This window comes from Alligator mississippiensis, chromosome 7 (genome assembly GCF_030867095.1).
Source record: "Alligator mississippiensis isolate rAllMis1 chromosome 7, rAllMis1, whole genome shotgun sequence".
NCBI lineage: Eukaryota > Metazoa > Chordata > Crocodylia > Alligatoridae > Alligator > Alligator mississippiensis.
Genome location: NC_081830.1, coordinates 66,354,849 through 66,379,184, shown reverse-complemented (window position 1 = coordinate 66,379,184; position 24,336 = coordinate 66,354,849). Strand labels below are relative to the sequence as shown.

General features: G+C 42.6%; 1 protein-coding gene across 11 annotated transcripts in view; it reads left to right on the top strand.

Moving 5' to 3' along the window:
* VEPH1 (ventricular zone expressed PH domain containing 1) overlaps positions 1-24,336 on the top strand; it is a 182,921-nt gene that overhangs the window by 103,062 nt on the left and 55,523 nt on the right. For 7 of the 11 annotated variants that reach the window (XM_019491675.2, XM_019491674.2, XM_019491676.2 and 4 more), the window contains 3 exons: positions 1,132-1,271; positions 6,412-6,573; positions 13,136-13,270. In XM_019491675.2, the coding sequence (XP_019347220.1) occupies positions 1,132-1,271; positions 6,412-6,573; positions 13,136-13,270 (437 nt within the window). Of the gene's footprint in view, positions 1-1,131; positions 1,272-4,340; positions 4,423-6,411; positions 6,574-7,143; positions 8,685-13,135; positions 13,271-24,336 lie in introns of those variants that run through there. The other 4 variants (XM_019491681.2, XM_019491677.2, XM_019491682.2 and 1 more) reach the window with 4 other exon arrangements.

Sequence of the window (24,336 nt, the reverse complement as noted above, 5' to 3'; positions counted from 1 at the left end):
GGCAAGTTGTTGCAAAACTATTATGTTCATTGCTATAGATCACATACATACTATGTATCTTACTGATATTGTGCAGGTTTCTTAAGGGCTAAGTTCATCTTTTCCTGTCAATGCAAAATAAAGATTTATAATATTTATGGGGAAACTACATAGAAACTGCAGAAAGAAAAATAGTCTCCATTGCCCAATGCCTGCCTTTGTTTGTAGGAACAGTATCCTTGGGTGGACTTCACTTTAAGTGAATCCAGAACTAGTCACATTTTTTTAAATATTTCATGTCACTCACTTTTTACTGGTGTTGGAATGTTTTTTTCTGTTGTTTTTGTATCTTATTGGAGTGGGTATGCGATAGTTGATATACTTTTTATGATGACCAAAACCATGTTAAGTGCTATCAGATAAAGAAGTTATGTGCACATTTAACTTGGAAAGAAACTTAATTCTTTTGAGGCTCTCAATGAAACCATTACAAAGCAAGGTTGAGTAATGGCTACAAACAGGTCACCTTTTGCTAAAAAAGGGCTAATTCCTGCAGCCCTTGCTCTGGCATAACTCACGTTGAAATACGTTTTTCCTGAGTGAGGAGTGCATAAACTGAAGGACATAAGTGGCTGTTTTCTAACGTGATGCTTTTTTGACAAACTGTTCATTTTAAATGAGAATTGTGAACAATTCTAACAATATTTGTCCATTTTTGTCTGAGACTGTAAATATAAACTAAGAGCTTCAGAACATTCTTCCAAAAATAAAGATGGTACATGTTAAAGACTTGTTTCTACACTGCATCACACCTCATGTGGTCATGTGCAAAGCAATGATGAATATTCTTGTTGTACAGTGGGTACAATGTAACTCTATGCAGAGGACCAGCACAAGGCCTGCATACCATTTAATATGACTTATAGTCAACTTAAGTGGCTCATGCCTTGTGCTGGCCCACTGAACAGGGCTGATTTTAATGCAGTTTGAGAATCATACACACCTGGAAAATGGGGATATAACCAGACTATTTCAGATATAGAAATCCTGGTACCACATAGCCTCTAGCATTATATGTTTAAATATAAAGTAATATCAGATAGATAGACTTTTTAAGTAGTTGATTTTAACTTTATGTATATTTGTTTCTAGATACTGTTAGAAGTTGTGTAGCAAAGTTGTTCTTCAGCTGCCCCCTGAAGGGTCATTACTGCCTATACAGTAAATCCAGTTTTACCCTCATCAGCCGACAGCCTCAGCTATGGATCCATATCATGTTTCTCTTTCAGCAGGTGTGTGTAATACAAATAAGTGGTGACACCTCTATAAAGTAAAACTTTATACATGAAAAATCAATGTCTTACTGATAATCCATTTAGATCTGTTTAATGCACATTGCTGCTACTATAAGTGTTCTTTGAGTTTCCCTTTCTGATTTTTCAGAACATAGGTAGACTTAAACATACCAGTTCCAGATACTTTGCAATAGACTGACCTAATTTTGTACACCAGATTATAAACTGTCTATTGAACATAACAAAGTTAAACAGCCAATATGAAATTAAGTATGAACTCTCGGTCAAATCATCTAGTCTTTATTCAGGCAAGACTTCCAGTAAAAACAAGGCCCATGGACAAAAAAAGAAAAATGAAAAACAGACAGAGCAAAATCAAGTCCACAGGCTTTTGTAGTTGTCAAGGTATTTAGCATTTTGCCCTATGAGAGTTTGACTGAGTAAGGTTTGTAGGTTTTAATGAATTCTTATCCATCAAATGGTATTTTAATTGTTATTTTATGCATATCTCTGAATGAAGGACCAAATTACATGGAACCTTCTAGTATAAAATATTTTGAATGCTATCAAAAATCCTGAATTCATAGTTCAACATGAAATGTGATTGTTACTAGCTTATTCAGCTTCTCAAACTATATACAGTCAGTGATAATCAGGGAACTTGGTTTTCTCTGATAAAAAATTGCAAATTCTCTGATTAAACCCCCCAAAATCTGCATTTTTCCATGATTAAAATGAAACGGCACTATATACAGATATCAGTTGAACACAATGTTTTATTGATATATTTACAGTTTTAAAGCAATTTGGAAGCCTACCAGTGCCTCAATCACTATAATAAAAAAAAATTCTAAATACCTATAAATGTTGGTGGTTGAGTTCAGCTTTTTTATCATAGAAAATAAGAGCTCCCCTTGCCCCCTTCACTCAGCAGAATACGGGTCCAGCTGCAGCTGGGACAAAATTCCTCCAATAATATCTCACTGTTTATGTTACCTGCTGTACTGTAAAGTTCAGCACTCCCACTGCCACAAAATACTCTTAATGGCTTTGTCGTTTTGAAGCTATTTTAACCTTACTTAACCTCAGGCTCCCAGCTGCTCCTGCCCTGCTTCTCCAAACCACTTTGCCTGTGGGAGAGGTGGCTCTGATTAGGATTTGCATTCTTAGCTGGTGGTTGTTGGAGACAAGGAGCAAAGAATTCTGAACATGGGGTTGGGTTCTGCCCCTAGAGAGATGCATGCCTCTTCTGACTTTAAGGGTGTCAAACTGGAAAGGGCTCAGGGCAAAGTGAATGGTTCTGCACCATAAGGAAGTTTGGTAGTAGGAAGGGGAATTTTCAACCTGAGGCGGAGGGAGTATGTGTGTGGCAGGGTGGGGAGAAAGAGGTGCTTATGAACTTTTGAGGTTCAGCTTGAGAGAGACGACCAGCTTGGGACCTTACGAGGAGGATGAGGCATGGGCTAATAGAAATGAGTGTAGAGGAGTTGGATGTCAATTAGTGACTATAACAGAAGATGAATATATGGTGTATATTGGGAGGGAAAGTAGAAGAAGGGAAATGATTAGGTAGCACTAAATTGGAGTAGGGGAGAACAGGCAAAGGGTCACACAGGGATAAATACTATTCTTGCCTCCCTGCCTTATGTTATGAAGTGGTCACATTTTCTTTCCAAACAGGATGGGGAAATAATAGGTGAGAGAGAGAGAGAGAGAGAGAGCACCCTTTTTTCCTATCCGGTTTCTCACCAATCTCCCTCATCTCTCACAGCTCCCTGTGATTTTCCCATGCAATTATCCTGGTCATCAGCTGCCACTTCTGAGCAATGGAAGTTCTCAGAAATTTCTTGGCACCTCACAGAATCATAACCTTACCTGGCATTTATCTCACTTTTACTTAATCTTGCATAGAGATTACTGTCTGCATATAACTGACGGTTCTGAATGGGGTCTACTTCAGCACAGCCCTTAAATATATGCTTCATTTTAAGAATGTAAGTAATAGGCCTGTGTGAAGTGGCTAGTATTTGTTTCACATTCGGATTTGGCCGATATGAGGGACAGGGATTCAATTTGGTCGAATCTCCAAATCAAGCAGGCCCCATCCCCTGCCCCATCAATAGCCCCATCATCCCTGCCCCAGGCCCCATCATCCCAGCCCCGTCAATAGCTGCTTCCCCCAGCACCAGCGTCCTGGCACTTTACAAAAAGGCCCACACTCACCAGCTCCTGCCAGGCGGGGGGCAATCCCTGCTTCCCCCCACTGCCGTGCACTTCGTGGGGGGCTCTGCCACGAGCCCCCAGAAGCCCTGTCAGCCACTGCAGCAGCTGGTAAGTGCAGGGCTTTTTTTTTTTTAAAGAACCGGGAGCTGGGGCTGGGCAGGGCAGCCATGGGAGGTGGGGGCTGGGAGAGTGGGCATGGGATAGGGGCTTATGGTGCAGCCCCCAAAGCAGCACGGGGCAGTAGGGGCAATGGAGATCACCGCATCCCCCACCTGAAAGCAGCTAGTGAGTGCAGGGCTTTTTTTTTTTTTTTGAAGTACCAGGATGCTAGGGCTGGGCGGGACAGCCATTGACAGGGCTGGGGGAGCGGGTGGGGGTTGGGAGATGCTCAGGAGAGCTGGGAGCAGGCAGGGGATGTGGCCTAGCAGGGGTCCTTCCATGGTCCCCCCCTCCACCCCCTACTTAACAGCACAGAGTCAGGGTCCAGCTCCCTGTGGCAGTGAGTGGGGACTGCCTGAATCTCCAAAGCTCTCCAAATCTTTTCCAAATTGATTCAGAGAGCTTCAAATCAATTCGGACCTTTTTTTTTTTGGTCTCCTGATTCAATTTAGATTCAGAGATTCAGCCGCTATATTGGGCCGAATCTCCTCCAAATTGAATGAGCACCCAATGCTTCACACAGCCCTAGTAAGTAGTCTTACCAAAGATAGTAGGACTACTAGGATGCTTAAGAGAGAAGCAGATGCTTTATATGACTTGTTGGACTGAGGTTTTAGTGCACAATGTCTAGAAAGATTTAGGAGCATTTAACACACTGAGTAAGAGCAAATCTGTTTGTTCCAGCTGGATAGTGCCAATCTCAGGAGGAGGAGAGGAGAGATTTGTTCTGATGCTTGTCCAAAGTCTGGTACTTTACTGAAGGCAGGTAAGGTTTGGGAAGACAGGCTGAGTAGTGGAGAGAAATTTGGCATAAGGAGAATTTGAGGGCAAGGATGAAATCCCAGGAAAAAGAGAAGGAAAAAAAGGAACAAGGAGGCAGGATAATAGAAGAAATAGGAAAGCAGACAATACCAAAGTGAAAAGAAAGGGGATAAAGGAGAATCTGAAGAGAAAGGAAAAAATGTTATTTGCAACCTTTTGGGCACAAACACCCTTCGTCAGACATAGAGAGACTCTGCTGTTGTTATGTGTTCTCCAAGGTAGAAAAGAAGCTAATTTGTAACAAGCATGTCTGTGAAAATGCAAATGAGTGGAGGTTAGGAAGATAATGGGTAGAAATAGGAGGGAAGGTGGCGGGGGTGAGGGAGGGAAGGTGTGAAGGAATGCAAGTGATCAGTCGGAGGCAAGTTACCTGGGGTATCAGATGTCAGGCAGGTTGTAATGTGTTGTATGTCCAATGTCTATGGGTCATATATCCAATGTCTATTAAGTCCATGATTTTTTGTATCCAGTAGATTTATGAAGTTGTAGGCTTGTCTCTGAAAGGTGTTTTGTAAATTCCCTTTGAGGATTAGAACTCCGAGATCAGAGAAGGATTGATTGTCTTGTGGGAAGTGTGTACCTACAGGTAATTGGATATTTTTGTCTTTGATGAATTTTTGGTATGCATTCATTCTGGTATGCAGTTGTTTGGTTTCTCCTACATATTTTCCATCAGGTCAGGGCATTTGGTGCACTGGATGAGATATATTACATTTATGGAGGCGCAAATGTAAATCCAGGAATGGTGATGGTTCTGTTGTGGGGTGTAGTTATTGTGGGTCTGGTGGAGATGTGTTGGCAGGTTTTACATTTCTTGTCCAGGGATGGTATGGATCCATTGGGTGTGGTTTGGGTCATAGGAAGTTTGCTTCTGGTGATGAGGTTAGTGAGGTTCGGTGCTTGTTTAAAGACTAGGATGTGTGGTTCTGGAAAGATCTATTTAAGGACTGGGTCTTCTTCTAGTATGGGTTGCAATTGTTTGAGGATTTTCTATATAGATTCCAGGGAAGGATCGTATGTCATAACTAATGATGTGTGTTTTGTGGGGATTTTCTTTTTGTACTGCAGGAATTCTTCACATGGTATCTGGGTGGCTCTTCAAAGGTGTCATCCATCTCTCTGGAGGAGTGTCCTTGTTGAGTGAAAGCCCTTTTGAGATTTGTGAGGTGACAATCATGGGTATTCTCCTCAATGCAAATTCAATGGTATCAGAGAGCTTGGCTGTAACTTACAGCTTTTTTGGTGTGTTTAGGGTGGTTGTTGGTTTTGTGTAGATATGTATGTTGGTCCTTGGGTTTCTTGTATATTGGGAAGGTGGTTTATGTTTTTGAGTTTTTACAGAAAATCTGTTGTGTCTTGGATAAAATTCAGTCTTTGGGTGACAAGAGGTTTTAGGATGGATTTGATGAAACCTGATATTTCTTCAGTTAGGGTTCCGTGGTTGGAAATTATAGGTCTGCAGGGGTTCTCTTGTTTGTGGATTTTAGGGAGTATGTACAATGTCCTTGGATTGGGTAGTAGAGGGATCGGGGTCTGAAGTTTTTCTTGAAGTTCAGATAGAAATGATGTGATGGTGAGTTTGAGTTTTGAGGTGAAAAAAGGAGTTGGGTCTTCCTTTAGTTTTCGTAGTAGGTGGTGTCAGAGAGTTGCCTGTTGGCTTCTTTCATGTTGTCTTCATGGTTAAGGATAACTTTAGCTCGGCCTTTATCTGCTGGTTTTATTACTATTTGGTGGTTGGATCTTAGAGACTCTATGGCCCTTCTCTGAGAGGGAGAGGTTGTTATATTGGTGTTTGTTGTTGATTATTTCATTGTTCGTTCTCTCTCTGAAGCAGTCAATAGGTTGAGGTTTGAATTTCGTCCACTCTAAGGTGTCCAATCTACAGGGGTTTTTTTATTTTTTGGCATTAATATTTTCGTCAATGTTGTCACAGGATGAAGTCATGTTGAAAGTGGATTCGTTTTGGTTGTGGAAATATTCCTTCAGATGGAAGCGTCAGAAAAATTCTTGTAGTTCTCCACATTGGAGTGTCTTATTTGGGTATTTTTCTGGACAGAAATTAAGGCCTTTGGAGAGGACAGGTTTTTCAACCTTGGTAAGTGTGTACATGGAGAGATTGATAATATTTGAGGGTTGATTTGTTTCTTCCATTTCATCAAGCATGAAGTTGGAATGTTGTAAGGTTTTCATGTTGTTTTTCTGATGGTTGTTTTGTGGCTGGAAAAATTGTTCTTGTAGAAATTGTTTCCATTTCTTCCTTTTGTGTTGGATGGATGTTGTAACAAATCTTTGGTATAATCACTGTATAATGTTGGGAAGATCTCCAGATTTCTCTCTTTCAAATTGTTGTAGCATGTGTTGATTTGCTTCTTGAGTTGATTTCTGTTGGAGTAGGTTATGTGAAAGATATGATTTCTAAGTTTTTCTGAAGTTCTGAAGTTGTGAAGCATATTTGGATATTTGGATTTATGACATATTTATTACATTTATGGCACATTTGGATTTATGACACATTACAACCTGCCTGACATCTGATACCTCAGGTAACCTGCCTTCAACTGACCACTTGCATTCCTTTACACCTTTCCCTCCCTTCCCCCCCTTTCCCCTTCCCTTCTATCTCTACCCATTGTCTTCCTAACTTCCACTCTTTGCATTTTCACAGGCATGCTTGATTTAAATCAGCTTCTTTTATACCTTGGAGAACACAAAACAACAGCAGAGTCTCCCTATGCCTGACTAAGGGTGTCTGTGCCCAGAAGCTTGCAAAGAACTTTTTTCAACTACTTAGTTGGTCTAATAAAAGATATCACATCTACCCAAAGAACCTTGCCTTAGACCAACATGGCTACAACCAACAACCCTGAAGAGAAAGGATGAATTTGAAAAAAAAAGTGCTTTGATGAAAAAGAAAAGATGAAAGGATGGTCTCAGGGAGAAATAATCTCAATAAAATGATGCATGATGGAAAAATCAGACAGAGGGAAACATATGGAGAAAAGATGTAAATAAAGGCACATAAAAGAGTAGGGAAGGAAGAGCAGAAGCAAGGAACATCCACAATAGCAGTTTTCTTAATTTTATACAGTCCAATTCAACATGTATACTATCTTGCTGTACATGAACAAAAATATTGTTTGGCATGTCCTGTTTCTGCTGTATGCTTGAATGTTTGTATGGAAAATTTCATTACTAATTTCAGCTTTCATGCCCCATGCTTTGCGTTTGCTTGATAGATATCTTTTTTTTTAAAAGACACTCATTTTAACCCTTTCATCCAGATTATGTTGATTTAGGGCCTGATATTTTCTGGCTTTTAGTGAACTGGGATAGTAAGCTTTGCAAATTTGCCATCTCACCAAAAACTAAGTTGTTTCTTTGTATAATTCTCCCATTCTTCTGTACTGTCCTTCATCTCTCTCTCCTCATTTTTATACCGGGGGTTGTGCAAGTCCACATTACCTTCGATTTAGCACTCCATCATCTGGCCATTATTTTCCTAGGAACTTATTTCCTTTTTTAAAAAAAAAGCTGTTATTTTTATAGTTTTGTTTCTGTTCTGAGTATTGGTTAAAATCTGGGTTCTTGTAGCTTTGTCCTTCTAGTGCTTTTGAAGTTATTTTAGTAAACATTGTTATTAAACATCTGGAATCTGATTCTGGTACTGAGTCAAAAAGCAAACTGCATTTAGCATCAGTTCTGAGGGGCTGAGCCAATAACATTTGACTTTTTGTCCCTCTAGAAACACACTGCAATGTGTACACCTTTCTCTGAAAAAATATTGGCTTTTATTGTGTTGCATTCCGTGTTTTTATTATTAAAATTAAATTATTAAAATTATTATTAAAATTAAATATCATGTGTTAAATTCAGCCATACTATAACCTCATTAAAATTAGTGGACTTGCACAAGATAGGAATTTGGCATGAAATAGATTTACAGTATATTAGTATTTATTTAATTTAGTTCTTTATTAACTATAAAAGCCCATATTCAGAAATGACTAACATAGCACATCTAAAGAATTCCATATGACTTACCTCATTTTTTTGAATAAATGCTATTTTTTTGCCATTTGTTATATACTCTCTTTATAGCCTACAAGGAAAGAATTTTGTTCTCTTATCTCCATAACAGATCTTGACTTCCTTCTGCATTATAATTTACTGTAAAGTTTTAATGAATACAATCCTAAGGTTTTAACATATTTTGAAATCCTTGGGTGAAAATTGTGACAATGCAAAGTATTATATTTATTTACTGTTATTTTCAACTCTGGGGTTTTGTGCTTTCAGGAGAGCACAATATTTGAGTTACCATCTCTTATGTAAGGCTGAGAGGAGAATTTTCTTCCAAGTAAATAATTATTAAGAAATGAAGTTAGAATAATAGATGACCTGTGGGCATTTTCACAAAATGTAAGACCTTAATCATAAAATTATAGAAAAGTAGGGCTGGAAGGAAACTCTGGAGGTCATCTAGTCCAGGCTCCTGTGTGAGGCAGGACCACGCTATCCAACCCATCCTATACAGAGCCTTGTCTAGGCTGTTACTAAAGCTACACAATCAACCCTATCATACAACCACAAGGCATAGTAGCATAACCTGCCAGCAGGAGGTCAAGGGTGGTCAGTGTCTTGCTGCTGCAGGGGTGTTAAATACTCTAGAGATCCATGGAAGAAGGCCACATTCAAATCAGTTTTTGAAGAGGATCAAAGCTAGTTCTAGTTTTCAGGTATGACTAGCAATTTGTCAGGAAGATCATGGTTGCATCAAGGGAAAATGTGTTTCTTTTACTAGTTCTGTTAAAAGCCAACAAATCTGGCTAAGTTATAAACCTGTAAAAATCATAGTTGGGATATGATTCAGCAGAGCCTTGTTCGATATTCACAGTGACATTCTCTGAAGATACCATTTCCCCCGGGTAGGCTTCAGCAATGGCCCAAGCAGGACTTTCTTTGCAGTTGCAGTTCTGGGTTGCTGAGGGATGGAGTAGAGCCAGACATAAGAACTGGAAGCAGGAAGCTTTTCTCAGCGACCGCCACAATGCCAGGCCTGGGCAATGGAAGAGGAGGAACCTATGTGACCTGAATGTAACATGGTCAAGATGGTGTGGAGATGGATTATATTGGGATGATGGAGGGGAGAATGGAATTGAGGGCTAATATGACGGGAAGGAAATTGAACTGGGAATTGGGAGAAGGAGGCAGGAACTAAGAACCAAAGACAAGGAGGCAAGAACTAGGAGTCATAAGGAGTGTGGTGGGGAAGAGCAGAAAAGTGGGCAATGGAAATGGCCGAGTGAAGACACAGAATAAAGAGATGGGGCAGGAAATGTTGGTAAGATTAAAAGTCAGTGGGTGAGGAGAAAATTAAGTTTGAATGAAGAGCCAGTGGGGACACTGAGACTGGCAGGGCAAGAATATCAGTATAATAGAGGGAAAGAGGAAGCAAGTCTAACAGGGAACCAAGATATGAAGTGCAATCTGGGACTGGCTGAACAATAAGACTTAGACAGGGATCCCAGGGACAGAAAACAGGCTCTGTGATTGGACAGGGAGCACAGAGAGGAGAAACAGAAGCGGGCGTAAATTGACCAGAGCATGGTTGGGGAAAACAGATAGGATGAAGAGCCAGAAAGGGATGAACTGGGACTGGCTGTGCAAAGAGACAGCGAGGACAGGACATCTAGAGGAGACTAGGACTTGCTGGGCATGGAGATGACCATGCCTTTTTTAAGCTTCTCCTCGAGTCTGGATGAACCAGCATTCCTAAATTTCACTGTTACTCTGATGAAAGCAAATACCTGTGAAAGTAAATACCTGTGAATACCAAGGGAAAAGTGAATGTCTCATTTCTCTCTAGTGTTGGTCCCTAATGCTGGGATGGATCTGAGGGTGAGAGGGGTGCACTGGTGCACTTACACCCCTCTTTAAAATCAGCTGCTGGGAATGACAGCGGTACAGCTACTCCTCGCTTAATGTTGTAGTTACATTCTTAATAAATGTGACTGTAAGTGAAACAATGTTAAGCAAATCCAATTACATCACATTAGTTACCTACTAGCAGGCAGCAGCCAAACAACATTATAACCAAACATTGCGTGACTTTGAACGAGTATGTTCTCTAATAGATCAGTGACGTAAAAATGAAACGATGTTAACCGGGATGACATTAAGTTAGGAGTACCTGTATTTCTAGTCATTATAAGCTACCTGATCCCTTCTAATTGCCTCATTCCACAGGTGTTAACCATCCTCTTTTCCTTTTAATGGTCTTGATGTTCCATCAATCAAGTTATCCTTCATTCTGCAATTCTGCTATCTAGGCCCGTGCGAAACAGTGCCATTCTGATTCTACTCCCATTTTGACGATTCATTTTGTTTAATCAAAAGTGTTTTGCTGTTTTGACACTGTTTCAATGTTTTGCCCATAGGTTATTATGGGGAAACATAAAATGCAGCAGGCAGGCAGATCGGGGGCTCACCTGCACCCCCCACATGAGCTGATCTGCCCTTGCCTCATACAGGAGCTGGCTCAAGGTAGGTTCAGGGCTTCAGGCAGATCAGCTTGTGTGGGGACCCTCCCCAGCCCTGGGATCGGGCCGGTGGATTTCCACACGAGTTGATCTGCCCTGGCCCCACTGGCCCCAGGCGGCAGCACCTGGCTCCTGTCAGCCCACAGGCAGATTGGAGCCTGCCAGCACCCCTGGGAGGCCTGCAGGGGCTGTGCCAGAGTCCTCCTGGGGGTGCGTGCCCCCAATCTGCCTGCTGGGAGACAGGAGCTGTGTGCTGCCGCCTGGGGCCAGCAGCAGCACCGATCTTCCTGGTGCTGGGTGTGGGCTGCGCCCAGCAGCAGTCTGTTATCTGAGAGGCAGATTGGGGGCCCGCACCCCTAGGAGGACTCTGGCACAGCCCCCACAGCCCTCCTGGGGATGTGGGCAAGCTCCTGACCTGTCTACTGGATGACAGGAGTAAGCTTGGCTTCGAAACTCAAAACGTTTTGAAACTTTCTAAACGTGTCGAGTTCCCTTGCTTCGTTTTGTTTCAAAGGCTTTTGTTTCATTTAGATTTTGCTGTTTCAAGCTCAAAAGGCACTGAAACAACTTTGAAATGAAACGCTGGGTGAAATTTCACACAGCCCTACTGTCTGTTAGCCGCTCCTGGTAATGAAACTCCTGTTTTACAGCCCTGCAAATTGTTTTTTGCTCATTCCAATGAAGTTCTATTTGTTTTTGCTTCAATCTTAAACTGAGTATCAAAGCCCTAGCCCACTAGCATATTAGTAAAGCTTGTAGTGTATTTTTAGTAAAATTTCTAGTGGAAAAAATATGTGTTGTGTATGTGATGATACACCATGTACACCCCCCTTTTGAAAATTCTAGATCTGCCCTAAGCTGTTCCACATAGAGGATGAGAACCTAATACTGCTATCAGTTACTCTATTAGTCCAAGTAGCAGAGGTCTATATGGAGCATCTAAAGGATCAAGCCCTACTGATGAACAATGTGTATGATGCCACACAATTAAATCCGTTTTGGTTTGTTTTGTTTTTTTCAATTAGCTTTTATTACAAAACCTGGGAAACTTCATACACAAATTCTTTTTTGAAAGACTGGATCTTTACTCATTTTTAAGGTCACAAAGTCAAGCAAAAATTAGGAGATACCAGAGTTAAAGTTTCCCATAGAAATACTATGCCAGACCCCTTGTGTGTGTGTAGATATATATATAGGTGCACACACACACACACACATTTGACTACATGATCACATGCTATTTTTTTTCATCAGGACAGAAATGGGGAATATTGACAACTTCAAAAAAATTGTTTTAATTCTTTTTTTAGTGTAATTTACAAAATAAAAGACTTAATCCTACTTTCCCTCCATGTCCTGCTTTGCTTGGTGCTATTTCAGATTTGTTTTGTGAATGTTAAAAAATGAAATGTCTTGTTATAAGTAAAAAAGTTTATGAACACATGCTGTATAATCATTTCTCTTTGTATGTAGTCCCATTGTCTTCAATGGGACTAATCACATGAATAAGCACTCATCAACATGATGAGTAAGGGTTCTATAATCTGTCCTTAAGTAAATTAATTTGCTCCTTGCATGTGATCTTCAAATTATACCTCCTAGATTGTTTGCAATAAAAAGGCATGCAGTAAAACATGTACTACTAACCTATATAAGCTAGTATTAGTAAAATTATATACTAGTGTTACACGATGTATGTGTGTGTATTAATTAGTTTATACATAAGTTAGTGCTAGTGTGTGCATATACATCTTTCTTTATATACGTGCGCACACATACATACATACATACTACTACTAAATTATATATAAGATTTAATGAATGAAGTGTCTGTTAAGTCATGTTAAGTCTTTTGCTTTTCTGAAATGTTTTCACTGTATAATAAATAACAGCAAATGGAACAGATAAAATATATTTAGTTTCCCTGATTCTACTTTGTGTAGATATGAATCAGTTTTAACCAAAGATAATTTTTGTTTAAAATATGTCAGTGTTTCTGTGTTGTTAAATAAGAGGGTAAAAGTTTTTGCCTAGCTGTAGTATGTTGAAATATGAGCAAGAGGATATTTAAATCACTTAATTACAAATATTTGAAATACCATTTAATTTTTTCCACAGAGCTTGTTTCCAGAGCCTTTGTCCATACAGAGTAACCCTGTGCAAGTTCTTAAAGCCCTGTGGGAAAAAACACAGCTGAAAGGTACACACAGTTTTGAAAATACAATGATTCAGTCTACATTTCCACACCAAAAGGTAAGCATTTTCTCTCTAGGGAAAAAAGTGGTTTACACTTACCTGGAGATTAGATAGCCACAGAGCTTTGCTATATTTAATTAATGAAAAACAAAATGTTGGGTGTGGACACATGAACAAATTATACCACTTTTAAAAGTGCTGAGAAAAGGACTTGTCATGCATCACCTGAGCCAGGGTAACTGTTTGTCTGCTCCTATAACTCAGAAAGTAGAAGCTCAACCAGGGTAGTTTTTACCCCTGAATGAAATAACTGCTAGATGATCCTAATTAAGCTTCCACTTAATGCAGAATAGCAGAGATACAAAACCATTATCACAGATCAGTTGATGTTGAATATGTCTCCCCCCCACACTTTAATGCAATATAATTTGTTCCTATGTCCTTTCATTATTTTTTTCTGTCACACACAATATTTTAACAAATGCACTAAATGGAACCCTCTTTATTGGGCCTAAATCTGTTTCCAAGGAAATCAAAGAATATTTTTATACTGGCTTACGTTGGTGCAGGATAGTTAGATCCAGCTGTCATCTCCTCTTGGTTTTCTGAAGCAAAATAAAATAAATTAAAATGCATTCATTTTAATATTATTTTTCCATGTAAACAGTTGCTACCTTGCCAAAAAGATAATACGTTTGCATGTGGGGGAAAAGACAATCTGTCATTGATAGCTGGGTGGGAAATAGTGCATGAATAATAGATGGGATTTTAAAAAGAGCTTTTTTGTGCCTTAGCAAAATTCTCATTGACTTCCAAGCTTTTTGTTTAAGAGTGTGTCCACCAGGGCTGTGTGAAGCAGGCCATATTCAATTCAGATTCAGATTTGGCCTGAATCAGGGACAGTGATTCAATTAGTTGATTCCGAATCTCGAAGATTCAATGCTGATTGAGATGTAGACAGCTTTAAATGCTTTTTCTACATACCTCAAGGTACCAGCGCAGCTCATGAAGGCTGAAATGCTGTGGCAGATGGAGCATCCTACAGGAATGTGAGGGGCCCCCCACATGCTCGGCGGTGAACCTTGAAGTGGACCAGAAGTACTTCCCATCCACTTTTGGATCCACGGGGGAGCACGCAGGGTGCTCCCCACCCCGTGCCCTACTGGCTTGGCGATCAGCAACAGAGCCAGGGGAATGCGGGGGGCTTTCACTCTCCCCAGCGGGCTGGAAAGTGGACCAGAAGTGCTTCTAGTCCAATTCTGGGTCTGCTGTCAAGCACACGGGAGAGCCCCCTCGCTTCTGTGGGACACTTTATGTGTCCCAGCATTGCAGCATTCACGAGCCGCCTGCTACCTAGAGGTATGTGGAAAAAACATTTAAAGCTGTGTCTATGTCCAAATTGCTGGATCTCTCTGAATCGATTTGGAGGGTTCTGATTTGATTCAGAGAGATTAAAAAGTCCTCCAATTCTATTTGTATTCAGAGATTTGGCTACTGAATTGGGCTGAATCTCTGCTGAATCAAATCAGGGACCGAAGCTTCGCACAGCCCTAGTGTCTACACTAGGGAAACATTTGTTTTGGATCATTAGTAGCATCTCTCTCTTTTTTTTTCTTTTTTTGTTCTTTTGCTCTTTTGATGTGTGTGCATTTGTGTGCATTGAAAAAAAACCCTGTTTCTTTAATGGCATTGAGTCTCACCTGCCCACATTGCTGAGCCGTTCTGGTTTCTACTAGGTGTCTTTCTTCATTACCTTGCAAAGTTCTTGATAGGTATCTTGCTGATCTGGGAGTTTATGGTTTGTTCAAATTCTTGGGAACTTTTATATATAAAAATTCAACTTATAGGGTGTTGAAATGTACTTTTGAAAAAATATATTTCTGATTTTTATAGCAGGTGAATAAGCATTTTATTGTTGTGTACTTTAAAAGATCTCCAGCCTTTTTCTCTAATCTTTCACACAAGCTTCATGTGAGGTGAATGAAAACTGTGGATAATACCTGTGGGTTTGTTTCCTATTTACTTAGTTTCAAGATTTAAATTAGAATAGCTGCCATTACAGACTTCTTGATATTTATTTGGAAACTCACATACTTATACACAGACTTAGATTTTATGAAAAAGATAATTTTCATGTGCTCCACTCTTAACCTCTGTAAGTTTAAAGGATGATTTTTATTGTTTCTGGGATTTTGGGCATTAATCAGAATTCATGCATGAGAACAAAATAGCAACAAATATCTATTTTTTCTTGAACTACTTTTTTATATCACATCTAATATTGGATGAACTAAGTTGTTAACCTTCTTGAACTAGTCTTTTTCAAACAGAGACTAAGCCTAGAACATGTGTCTGAAAAAAGTTTAGTAAAATTACCACAGGTTTGAAAATAGGGGGGGGGGGGTTTTGTTGGAATCAGTCTCTCAAACTTAAAGATAGCGTTGCTTTCTATAGCCAGATAATAGGGCTGTGCTAATTTTTGCCGGCAGTTTCGTTTCAATGCTGTTTCAACTCATTTCAAGCTCAAAACAGCAAAATTGAAATGAAACAGCTTCGAAACAGCCTCAAATGAAACAAGGCAAGTTGAAACATTTCAAAATTTTTGAAATGTTTTGAGTTTTGAAGCTCAAGCTGGGCTTGCTTGCAGGGAAACAGAAACTAAAGTAAGGAGAGGGACGGGGTAGTGGGGGAAGGAGTGCTCTCATTATTGACTGTGTAACTGGCCAGTGACTGTCATCCTTCCCTGAGGTCTCTTCCAATCCCAGTGCTCTGGGGGTGGGATGGAAAAACTGCATAAAAGACAGCATTGTTTGACCTGCCCTGCTTTCTGCCTTGGTGTCAGTTGAGTGAGGGTGGACCTTAACACACACACAGTGTCACCCACCCATGTCATGAGATTTGCCTGTCAGCAGCCAGAGATACAGGGCCCCAGAACCCAGAAGCCCTGCACCTATCTCCTTGAAAGCTGCCAGGCTTCGTGGCCTCAACAGGGGCTAGCAGGCCTGCGGCTTTCACCCTGCTGCACCTTAACACGCAGTGTCACCCATGTCATGAGTTTTGCTTGTCCGCAGCTTGAGGCATAGTTTCCCCCAAACCCCTGTACCTGTCTTCTTGAAACTTGGCAGGCTTCATGCCTTCAGAAGGGACTACCATTTCTGCATGTTTCATCCAAATCAGGCCAGAAATGACAAAGTTATAGGCTGTTTTGAGCTCCCCCATTATAGCCTATGGGCGAAACAAGGAAACAGCGTCGAAACAGCGTCACTGTTTCAACAAAATGAAACGGAACAGCAGTTTCGAATCAAAATGAAATTCTAAATGAAACGCTGTTCTGTCAAAGTGTTGAAATGCAAGTCAAAGCAGAATGGTACCGTTTCGCACAGCCCTACCAGATAAGGCCCACCAGTACCTACACATCATACATGTGCTCATTCAAAATTAGAGAAAATGTATTTAATAGTACTTTTATGTTGGCATTGACAGGAGAGTCACTGAGTAGCTAGCTGCAGCCCTGAGGTACTAGATTTCCACAGTGGGAGTCATCAATAGATCTATGTTTCCTCTGCCCTAAAATTCCTTATCACATTTACGTACAGTCAGTTCATTGGTTCTCCAAGGGTCTGTACCTGTAGAAACTTCTCCCTTTGTGCACTAAAGACACATCTATACTGCTGGATGTTATATGGATATGGTCAGCATTTGTGCCTTATTTGTTTTACAGTATAATGACGTTACTAAGCTGATGTTACACTAACAGGAGGGATCAGCATGAGTGTCTGTTAGGTAATGGGCAATATTGTATAAGGATCAGATTTTTCAAAGCACCTAGGTTATGTAGTCAAAGAAGTCCCATTTATTTAACTGAGGTGCTTTAAAAATCCTACCCTAAATCTTCTTCAAACACATCTTCAAACATACAAGTAGCTTTCTTACTTGTTTAATAGTGATTGTGATGGGCTTCATTCCAGCAGCTGCTAGTCAGAAGCCAGAACTGACTGAGGAAATGGAATTTGGAGGAGGAAAGTGATTAGGAAAGAAATCTTGGACAGAATTTGAAATATAATACGTCATACATACTGAACCTGAAAAATGTGTCAAGCATCCTGCAAACATTATTAGTCTCTTGTGTATCACTTGCATAATATCACTACCATTAGATGTTAGTGTTTAGTCTACTTTGGGCTATTTCGTCTGTCCAAATTTCATTTGGGCTACTTTGATTTCCAGAGTAATGGAACCAGTGCCGTAGCAAGTGGGAGCAAGTGGGGTGACCGCCCCAGGTGCTGAAGCAAAGGGGCACCAACAGGCGCTACCCAACCGGGGCAGGGCATGGGACAGAGCCACGAGCGGCTCATTTGTGTGTCACAGGGATGGAGGGAGGCCAGCTCCCACTGCTGTGTGCACTCCTGGGCAAGCATGGGTGGGGGGGCATGTGCCCCCAGATCTGTGTGGGGGGCGAGAGTGGGCTGCGGCTATGGGCTTTGCCCCAGGTGCCAAACTTCATTGCTTCAGAACTGAATGGAACTGTGTATCAGCATGTAAAAATAAAACATTTATCCCTTCCAATCCAGAAAATGGGAACTCCAGAAGCTGTTGAGTTACACAATCTCATTCAGATGCTGGATAATAGTCAAGCAGATGAAACACATTTAATACTTTATTAGGTTTTAAAATTGAGTTTTGAGTTTACAGTATATTGCTGGTCCTACGTCTGGTTTTGTTTGTTTACTAATATAGGACTTGAACTTGCTCCTATTAAAACAATTTCTTTGAGACTTTCTTTCAGCTCTAATTAACCAGGATGCTAGTCTTTGAGACGTCTGTCAGCTCTCAGCTCTAATTAACCAGGATGCTAGTCTTCATAATCCACTTGCTTAATTGTCAGATAGGCTTCTTCATCTGTTTCCCTAGATGCCCATCACACTTAGAAGGAACTGCCCATGAACATCTGGAAAGCTCTGCCTCATATTCTCCTTCAATACTCCCACACTTAAAACTCTTTTCATATTATGCCTACAGAAAGCTTGATAATTTGATAACTGCTATTCTGCTCACCAGTGTTGCCTGATTGCCTCCTTCCCAAACAGCCTGTCTGTATACCATCTATACCATCTATTGTCTCTTGGCATATACTTAGATTTTATGCTGTTTGGGTCACGGACCACATTATATTATATAATAGTGAGTTAGAACTCTTACACACACACATATATTACTGTAGTGTCTCAAGGTCTTTGCCACATATTTATTGTGCTAAATATTGTACAAACACAAAACAAAAATTATATATATATATATAATAGGCAGACAGGTTCCTTGGGTGAATCTGAGATCTTTTATTAGACCAACCCAAATAGTTGGAGAATAGTTATTAAGCAAGCTAGTGAGTTAGAACTCTTATACACGCACATGCACACACACACATATAACAGTGAGTTAAAACTCTTATACTTTTATATAACTAAACCCTTAGTACCTGGATGTACAAAGGAATAGGTTGAAGAGCTTAGTCAGTTAAGCTTTCTAGCGCTACAATTGAATATTCAGGTAGCAGATCAGTTTATTAGGCCAGGTCCTCTGGCAGTATAAATCAGCAAATTAATAGGAAGGTGTTAATTTGCTAGCCATCTGGCTCACTGATTTTGTTTTGGCATGTGTAAAGAACTTGAAAAGACATGCTAACCTGGAAACACAGAATAAAAAAAAACCCTACATACAGCTTTATTTCATCATAATTTGTACGGGAAAAATGTGTCACTACCTTCTTTTTTCTTTTTATTTGTCCATCATAGTGTAATAAAACATGTCAATTCTACCACCATACTGTACATTCCATCACAGACAACCAGATGTTCTACATCCGCTTGGGAAATTCAACACCTCTGGTTTTTTTAAGATGGTTAGGAAATCTCCCTTTTCTGGGGGAAAGCAGACTTCACTTTCTGTTGATGAATTTCAAAAGTATTTCAAAACATTTTTGCAAAAACTTAGTAGGTAGGTAAAACCTTATTCATCCTGTCTGTCAGTTAACTTGGCATTGCTTCTTGGGTCTGGAGGTATGCCCATTTCTGTGGAATCCTTCAAAATACATGTCTCACCATTACAGAGATTAAGGGAGTAATTGTTTTTAATAAGATTTTGCTTTATGGGAACAGTGGGTGGGAATACAGTCAAGCAGACACTGATGCTCTGAATATATTTGGTTGTGTGTGTGTTTTTTTGCAGGTAATGGACTGTTTATATTTTATTGTGTATGAAGAGAGATCCTTCACTTCCCTCTAATGGCATCAAATCCTTTTTTCACCTAATAACTGTTTGCTGTCCAAACGTTTAGGCTTTTGCTATTATGTTCCTTTCTTTAAAAAGCTAAAATAAACCTAACTGGGGAAAAAATTTTCATCTCCAGTAGTTTTGCTGGTTAGTTGGAGGATAGAATGAGGAAGCCACAAGAACTGTGTTCTTCCAATCCTGGATTTCAGACAAGTGACTGAACCACTGTGTGTCTTATCTTCTCCATATGTAAAAAGAATTATATGGCTTGATGATATGAAATACTTTGAGATCCCTGCATGGATGGTATTATACATGTAATACTTTAAGGGCACCTGCAGACAGTAGGGCAACTGGCAGGTGTGGGCCAGCCTTGATGAGAAGGTCACATGGCTGCAGGCCAGGCAATGTGATTGGTGAAGAGAACTGAGCTTCCTTCATTTTAGCTCAGGCATCAGGGCTGTTGCTGACAACTGGAGCAACAACACCCAGCTAAGCTGCTGCTCACGGAACAGCTTGAAGGTAAGGGAGCAACTATGGGGATGGCAGGAGGTTTCTACAGGCTCAGTGGGGTCCTGAGCCCCAGAGAGAGCTAGGCCCAGCTTAGCAAGGGGGTCTAATAGCTTGTAGGCCTACAAAGGGGATAGGTAGGCCCTGATTAGATCAGGCAAGGGTGAAGCCAGGAGGCTCAAGGGAGCCCAGTAGAAATAGGCTCCATGCAACCTTCCTGGGGGCTCTAGGACAGCCCAGATTGGGGTGCTGGCTCTATGGTGAGGCCTAGAGGGGAACCCCCTTTAGAGTATGGAGGGCAGTGACTGCCACACTGACCTTCTGATCTCTCAGCTGGTCAATGTAAAGGGCCCAGTGCCATATGGCTGAAGGGCTATTGAGCCCATCACAAGGGGCAGGCCAGGGCTGCAAGGAGCCATCTGGTACCCCGACTGGCCTAGAGGTGGGGCCAGAGCCTACATAGGCTGAAGGTCCTTTTGAGGGGGAGGACATCACAGCCAACACAGGGTACAGGTCATTCAGCAGGCTGTCTGTGATGAAGGAGGCTGCAACACAGTCTCTGGAGGGGAGTATCCCAGAAAGTGGGGATCAGTGTCAGAGATGGGCTCAGGAGAGTGAGCAGCCCGGGGATTACATCCAAGACTCAGAAAGGGAATTAGATCATAGGCAAGTAGGTGTGTTTGGTCCTGCAAAAGACCAAAAACTGTACCCTGCTGGGGAAGGATGGTCTGGTGGGGCTGTCCATGCCAGGACAATCCCCCAGAAATCCTCCTGCACAAGCAGTAACCTGGTAAGTGACAGGGGCCAGGGCAGGCTTAGGAAAAAGGGGACGGCACGTGCACCTACAGGAGGCCTCAAATGCCTTTACACAAATGCTTGAAGCATGGGGAATAAGCAGGAGGAACTCGCCTTCCTGCTAGCTAGCAAAAACCCAGACCGAGTGGGGCTCATGGAAACCTGGAGGGATTCTACCCACGACTGGGCAGTGGACATTGAGGGTTACAGGCTGTACAGGTGGGGCAGAGCAGGGAAAAAAGGGGGAGAAGGGGTAGCATTCTACGCCAAAGAGCAATACTCATCCTCAGTGATCAGGATGAGTTCAGAAGAGGTGCTAACTGAGGCGCTCTGGGTTAGAATGCAAGAAGGTTGCGGGGAAAGGGACTTGATAGTGGGCATTTACTACAGACTGCCTCACCAGGGGGACAAGCTGGACCTGGAATTCGCATGTCAGCTCATGGAGGCTGTAAAGTCAAGGGATGTGGTTGTCATGGGTGACCTAAACTACCCAGACACCTGCTGGGAGGAGCAGTCAGGCAGATCCGACCGCTCACGTTGGTTCCTAGCCGGGATACAGGACCTCCACCTAACCCAGGAGGTGCATAGTCCCACCAGGGGAAATGTCTTGCTGGACTTGGTCCTTGCCACAGGCAATGACCTGGTGAGGGGTCTGTGGGTACTCGACCACCTGGGCAACAGTGATCATCGCCTGCTGGAATTTACTATCCAGCGCAGGGTGATGAAAGCAAGCAGTAAAGCAAAAGTCCTTGACTTCAGGAGGGCCGACTTCAATGAGCTAAGATTAGTAGGAGAGGCATTGGGGTCTCGGCGCTTCAGTGAGATGGGAGTCCAAGACAGGTGGTTGTTCCTCAAGGAGATGATCCTCCGAGCTCAAAGGGAGTCAGTCCCATTGTGCACCAAGGGGGGCAAGAGTGCTAAGAAGCCCCCATGGCTTGGCAAAGGCATCCAGAGATACCTGAGGGTGAAAAAGGAGGTGTACAAACAGTGGAAACAAGGGGCTGTCACCAAGGAGGATTACACCTCCATTGCTTGGGACTGCAGGGAGGCTGTTAGGAAGCCAAGGCAGAGATGGAGCTAGGGCTAGTGACCAGAATTAAGGATAATTAAAAAGCCCTTTTTCAAACACACAGGAAGTAAGAAGGCACCAGCTAACGTGGGGCCCCTACAGGATAGGTTTGGCAATCTGGTGACTGTGGTAAATGAAAAAGCTGACCTCTTTAATAAATTCTTTGCTTCCATATTCCTGAACAGGGAGCGGGACATCTCCCCCACTAGAATTCTGGACAGACCCAGGGGAGGCACCACCATGCCTAGGGTCAGGGATGACCTCATTAGGGAACTTTTGGAGGTTTAAATCAGTAGGTCCAGATGCTCTTCACCCGAGGGTGCTGAGGGAATTGGCGGGGGTCATAGCGGGGCTGCTGGCATGGCTCTATGAGCACTTGTGGGGCACTGGCCAGGTACCAGAGGATTAGAAAAGGGCCAATGTGGTCCCCATTTAGAAAAAGGGGAGAAAGGAGGACCCTGGCAATTATAGGCCAGTCAGTCTTACCTTGGTCCTTGGGAAGACCTTTGAGAAAATTTATCAAGGAGCATATCTGCAAGGGCCCAGCAGGGTAGGTAATGCTCAGGGACAACCAACATGGGTTCATTGAGGGCAGGTCCTGCCTGACTAACCTGGTTTCTTTCTATGATCAGGTCACAAAGTCCATGGACAAGGGTGTCGGGGTGGATGTCCTCTTCCTGGACTTTAAGAAGGCCTTTGACATGGTTTCCCACCACATTCTTTCAAAAAGCTTGGTGATTGCAGTACTGATACCTACAGAGTCAGTTGGGTGGCAAATTAGCTAGATGGTCGCACCCAGAGAGTGGTGGTGGATGGGTCATTTTTGACCTGGAGAGATGTGGGCAGTAGAGTCCCCAAGGGCTCAGTCCTGGGGCCTGTAGTGTTCAACATCTTTATCAGTGATCTAGGTGTGGGGGTGGAATGCATGCTGTCCAAATTTGGTGACAACACCAAGTTGTGGAACGACATGGGCATGCTGGAGGGGAGGAACAGAATCCAGCTAGGTCTAGACAGGTTACAGATATGGGCAGATGAGAATAGGATGGAATTCAATGCAAACAAGTGCAGGGTACTGCATCAAGGGAGAAGGAACCAGCAACACACCTATAGGCTGGGGAATACCCTTCTTGTCAACACAGTGGCAGAAAGGGATCTTGGAGTCATTGTTGACTCCAGGATGAACATGAGCCGCCAATGTGAGGAAGCGGTCAGTAAGGCTAACCGCATCTCATCATACATCTACGGATGCATCATAAGCAGGTCCAGGGAGGTGATCCTTTCCCTCTATGCGGTGTAGGTCAGGCCACAGTTGGAGTACTGCATCCAGTTCTGCGCACCGCACTTCAAGAAGGATGTGGCTAGCATTGAGAGGGTCCAGAGGAGGGCCACTGTTCAAGGGGCAGCGGGTCAGGTCCTATGAAGAGAGGCTAAAGGGCCTGAATCTATTCAGCCTCCAGAAGAGAAGTCTGAGAGGGGATCTGGTGGCCATTTACAAACTCACCAGGGGGGACCAGCGGAAATTGGTTGAGGCTGTGTTCCTCTGGGCACCACCGGGAGTTACTAGGAATAAGGGCCACAAATTGTTAGAGAGAAGGTTCAGGCTGGACATCAGGAGATATTACTTTACAGTTAGGGCTGCCAGGCTCTGGAATGGATTCCCAAGGGAGGTGGTGCTCTCTCCTACCTTGAGGGTCTTCAAGAGGAGGCTGGATAGATATTTGGCTGGGGTGTTATGACCCCACACACATTCCTGCCTGGGGCAGGGGTGGGACCTGATGATCCCTTCTGACCCTAAGCACTATGCAACTATAAACTATAAATGCCAGGTCGGTTACCTCCCTGGTGAAAGGCAGGTAGGGGAACCTGATAGCCTCAGCCCCCACCATCCAGTGGGTCATTAAGACCGGAGGGTAGTGGGACCAGGCACACCCAGGGAGAGGCACCTGAGCCTGTAGAGGTATAAGACCCTGAGGCCCCAGTATAGGAGTGGAGTATAAACCTCAGCAAGGGGGCAGAGCAGGTACCCCAGTGAAGGGGCGGAGTGCATGGGGCTAGAAGCCTAGAGAAAGGCAGAGTGCCCATAGGGTGTGTGTGTTGAGCCCCAGAGAGAGGGGCGTGTGTTGAGGCCACAGGAAGTGGGCAGATAGGCCCAGGTAAATCCTTGGATGCCTGAGGCTGCAAGTGGGCCTGAGGCCAATTGGGCAAGTAATTGGCCCTATTTAGTCAGTGAGTGGGAGAGTGATGAGTTACCCAGAGAGGGGTCTGGGTCAGATCTGCACTCAGGGTGTGGCAAATTGGCTAGTCACTGTGAAGATGAGAGTTGAAAGAGGGCCCAGGAGACCGTGCACTGGCCGGCCAAGGAGTGTGAGAAGGCAAGCCTGATGGCCTATGGGAGCTACTCAAGGCAGCAGGGGAGGCTGAGTGTGGCCCAGCGTGGGGCAGCAAGTAAGATGCCCAGTGACAGTGGGTGGAGTTCCAG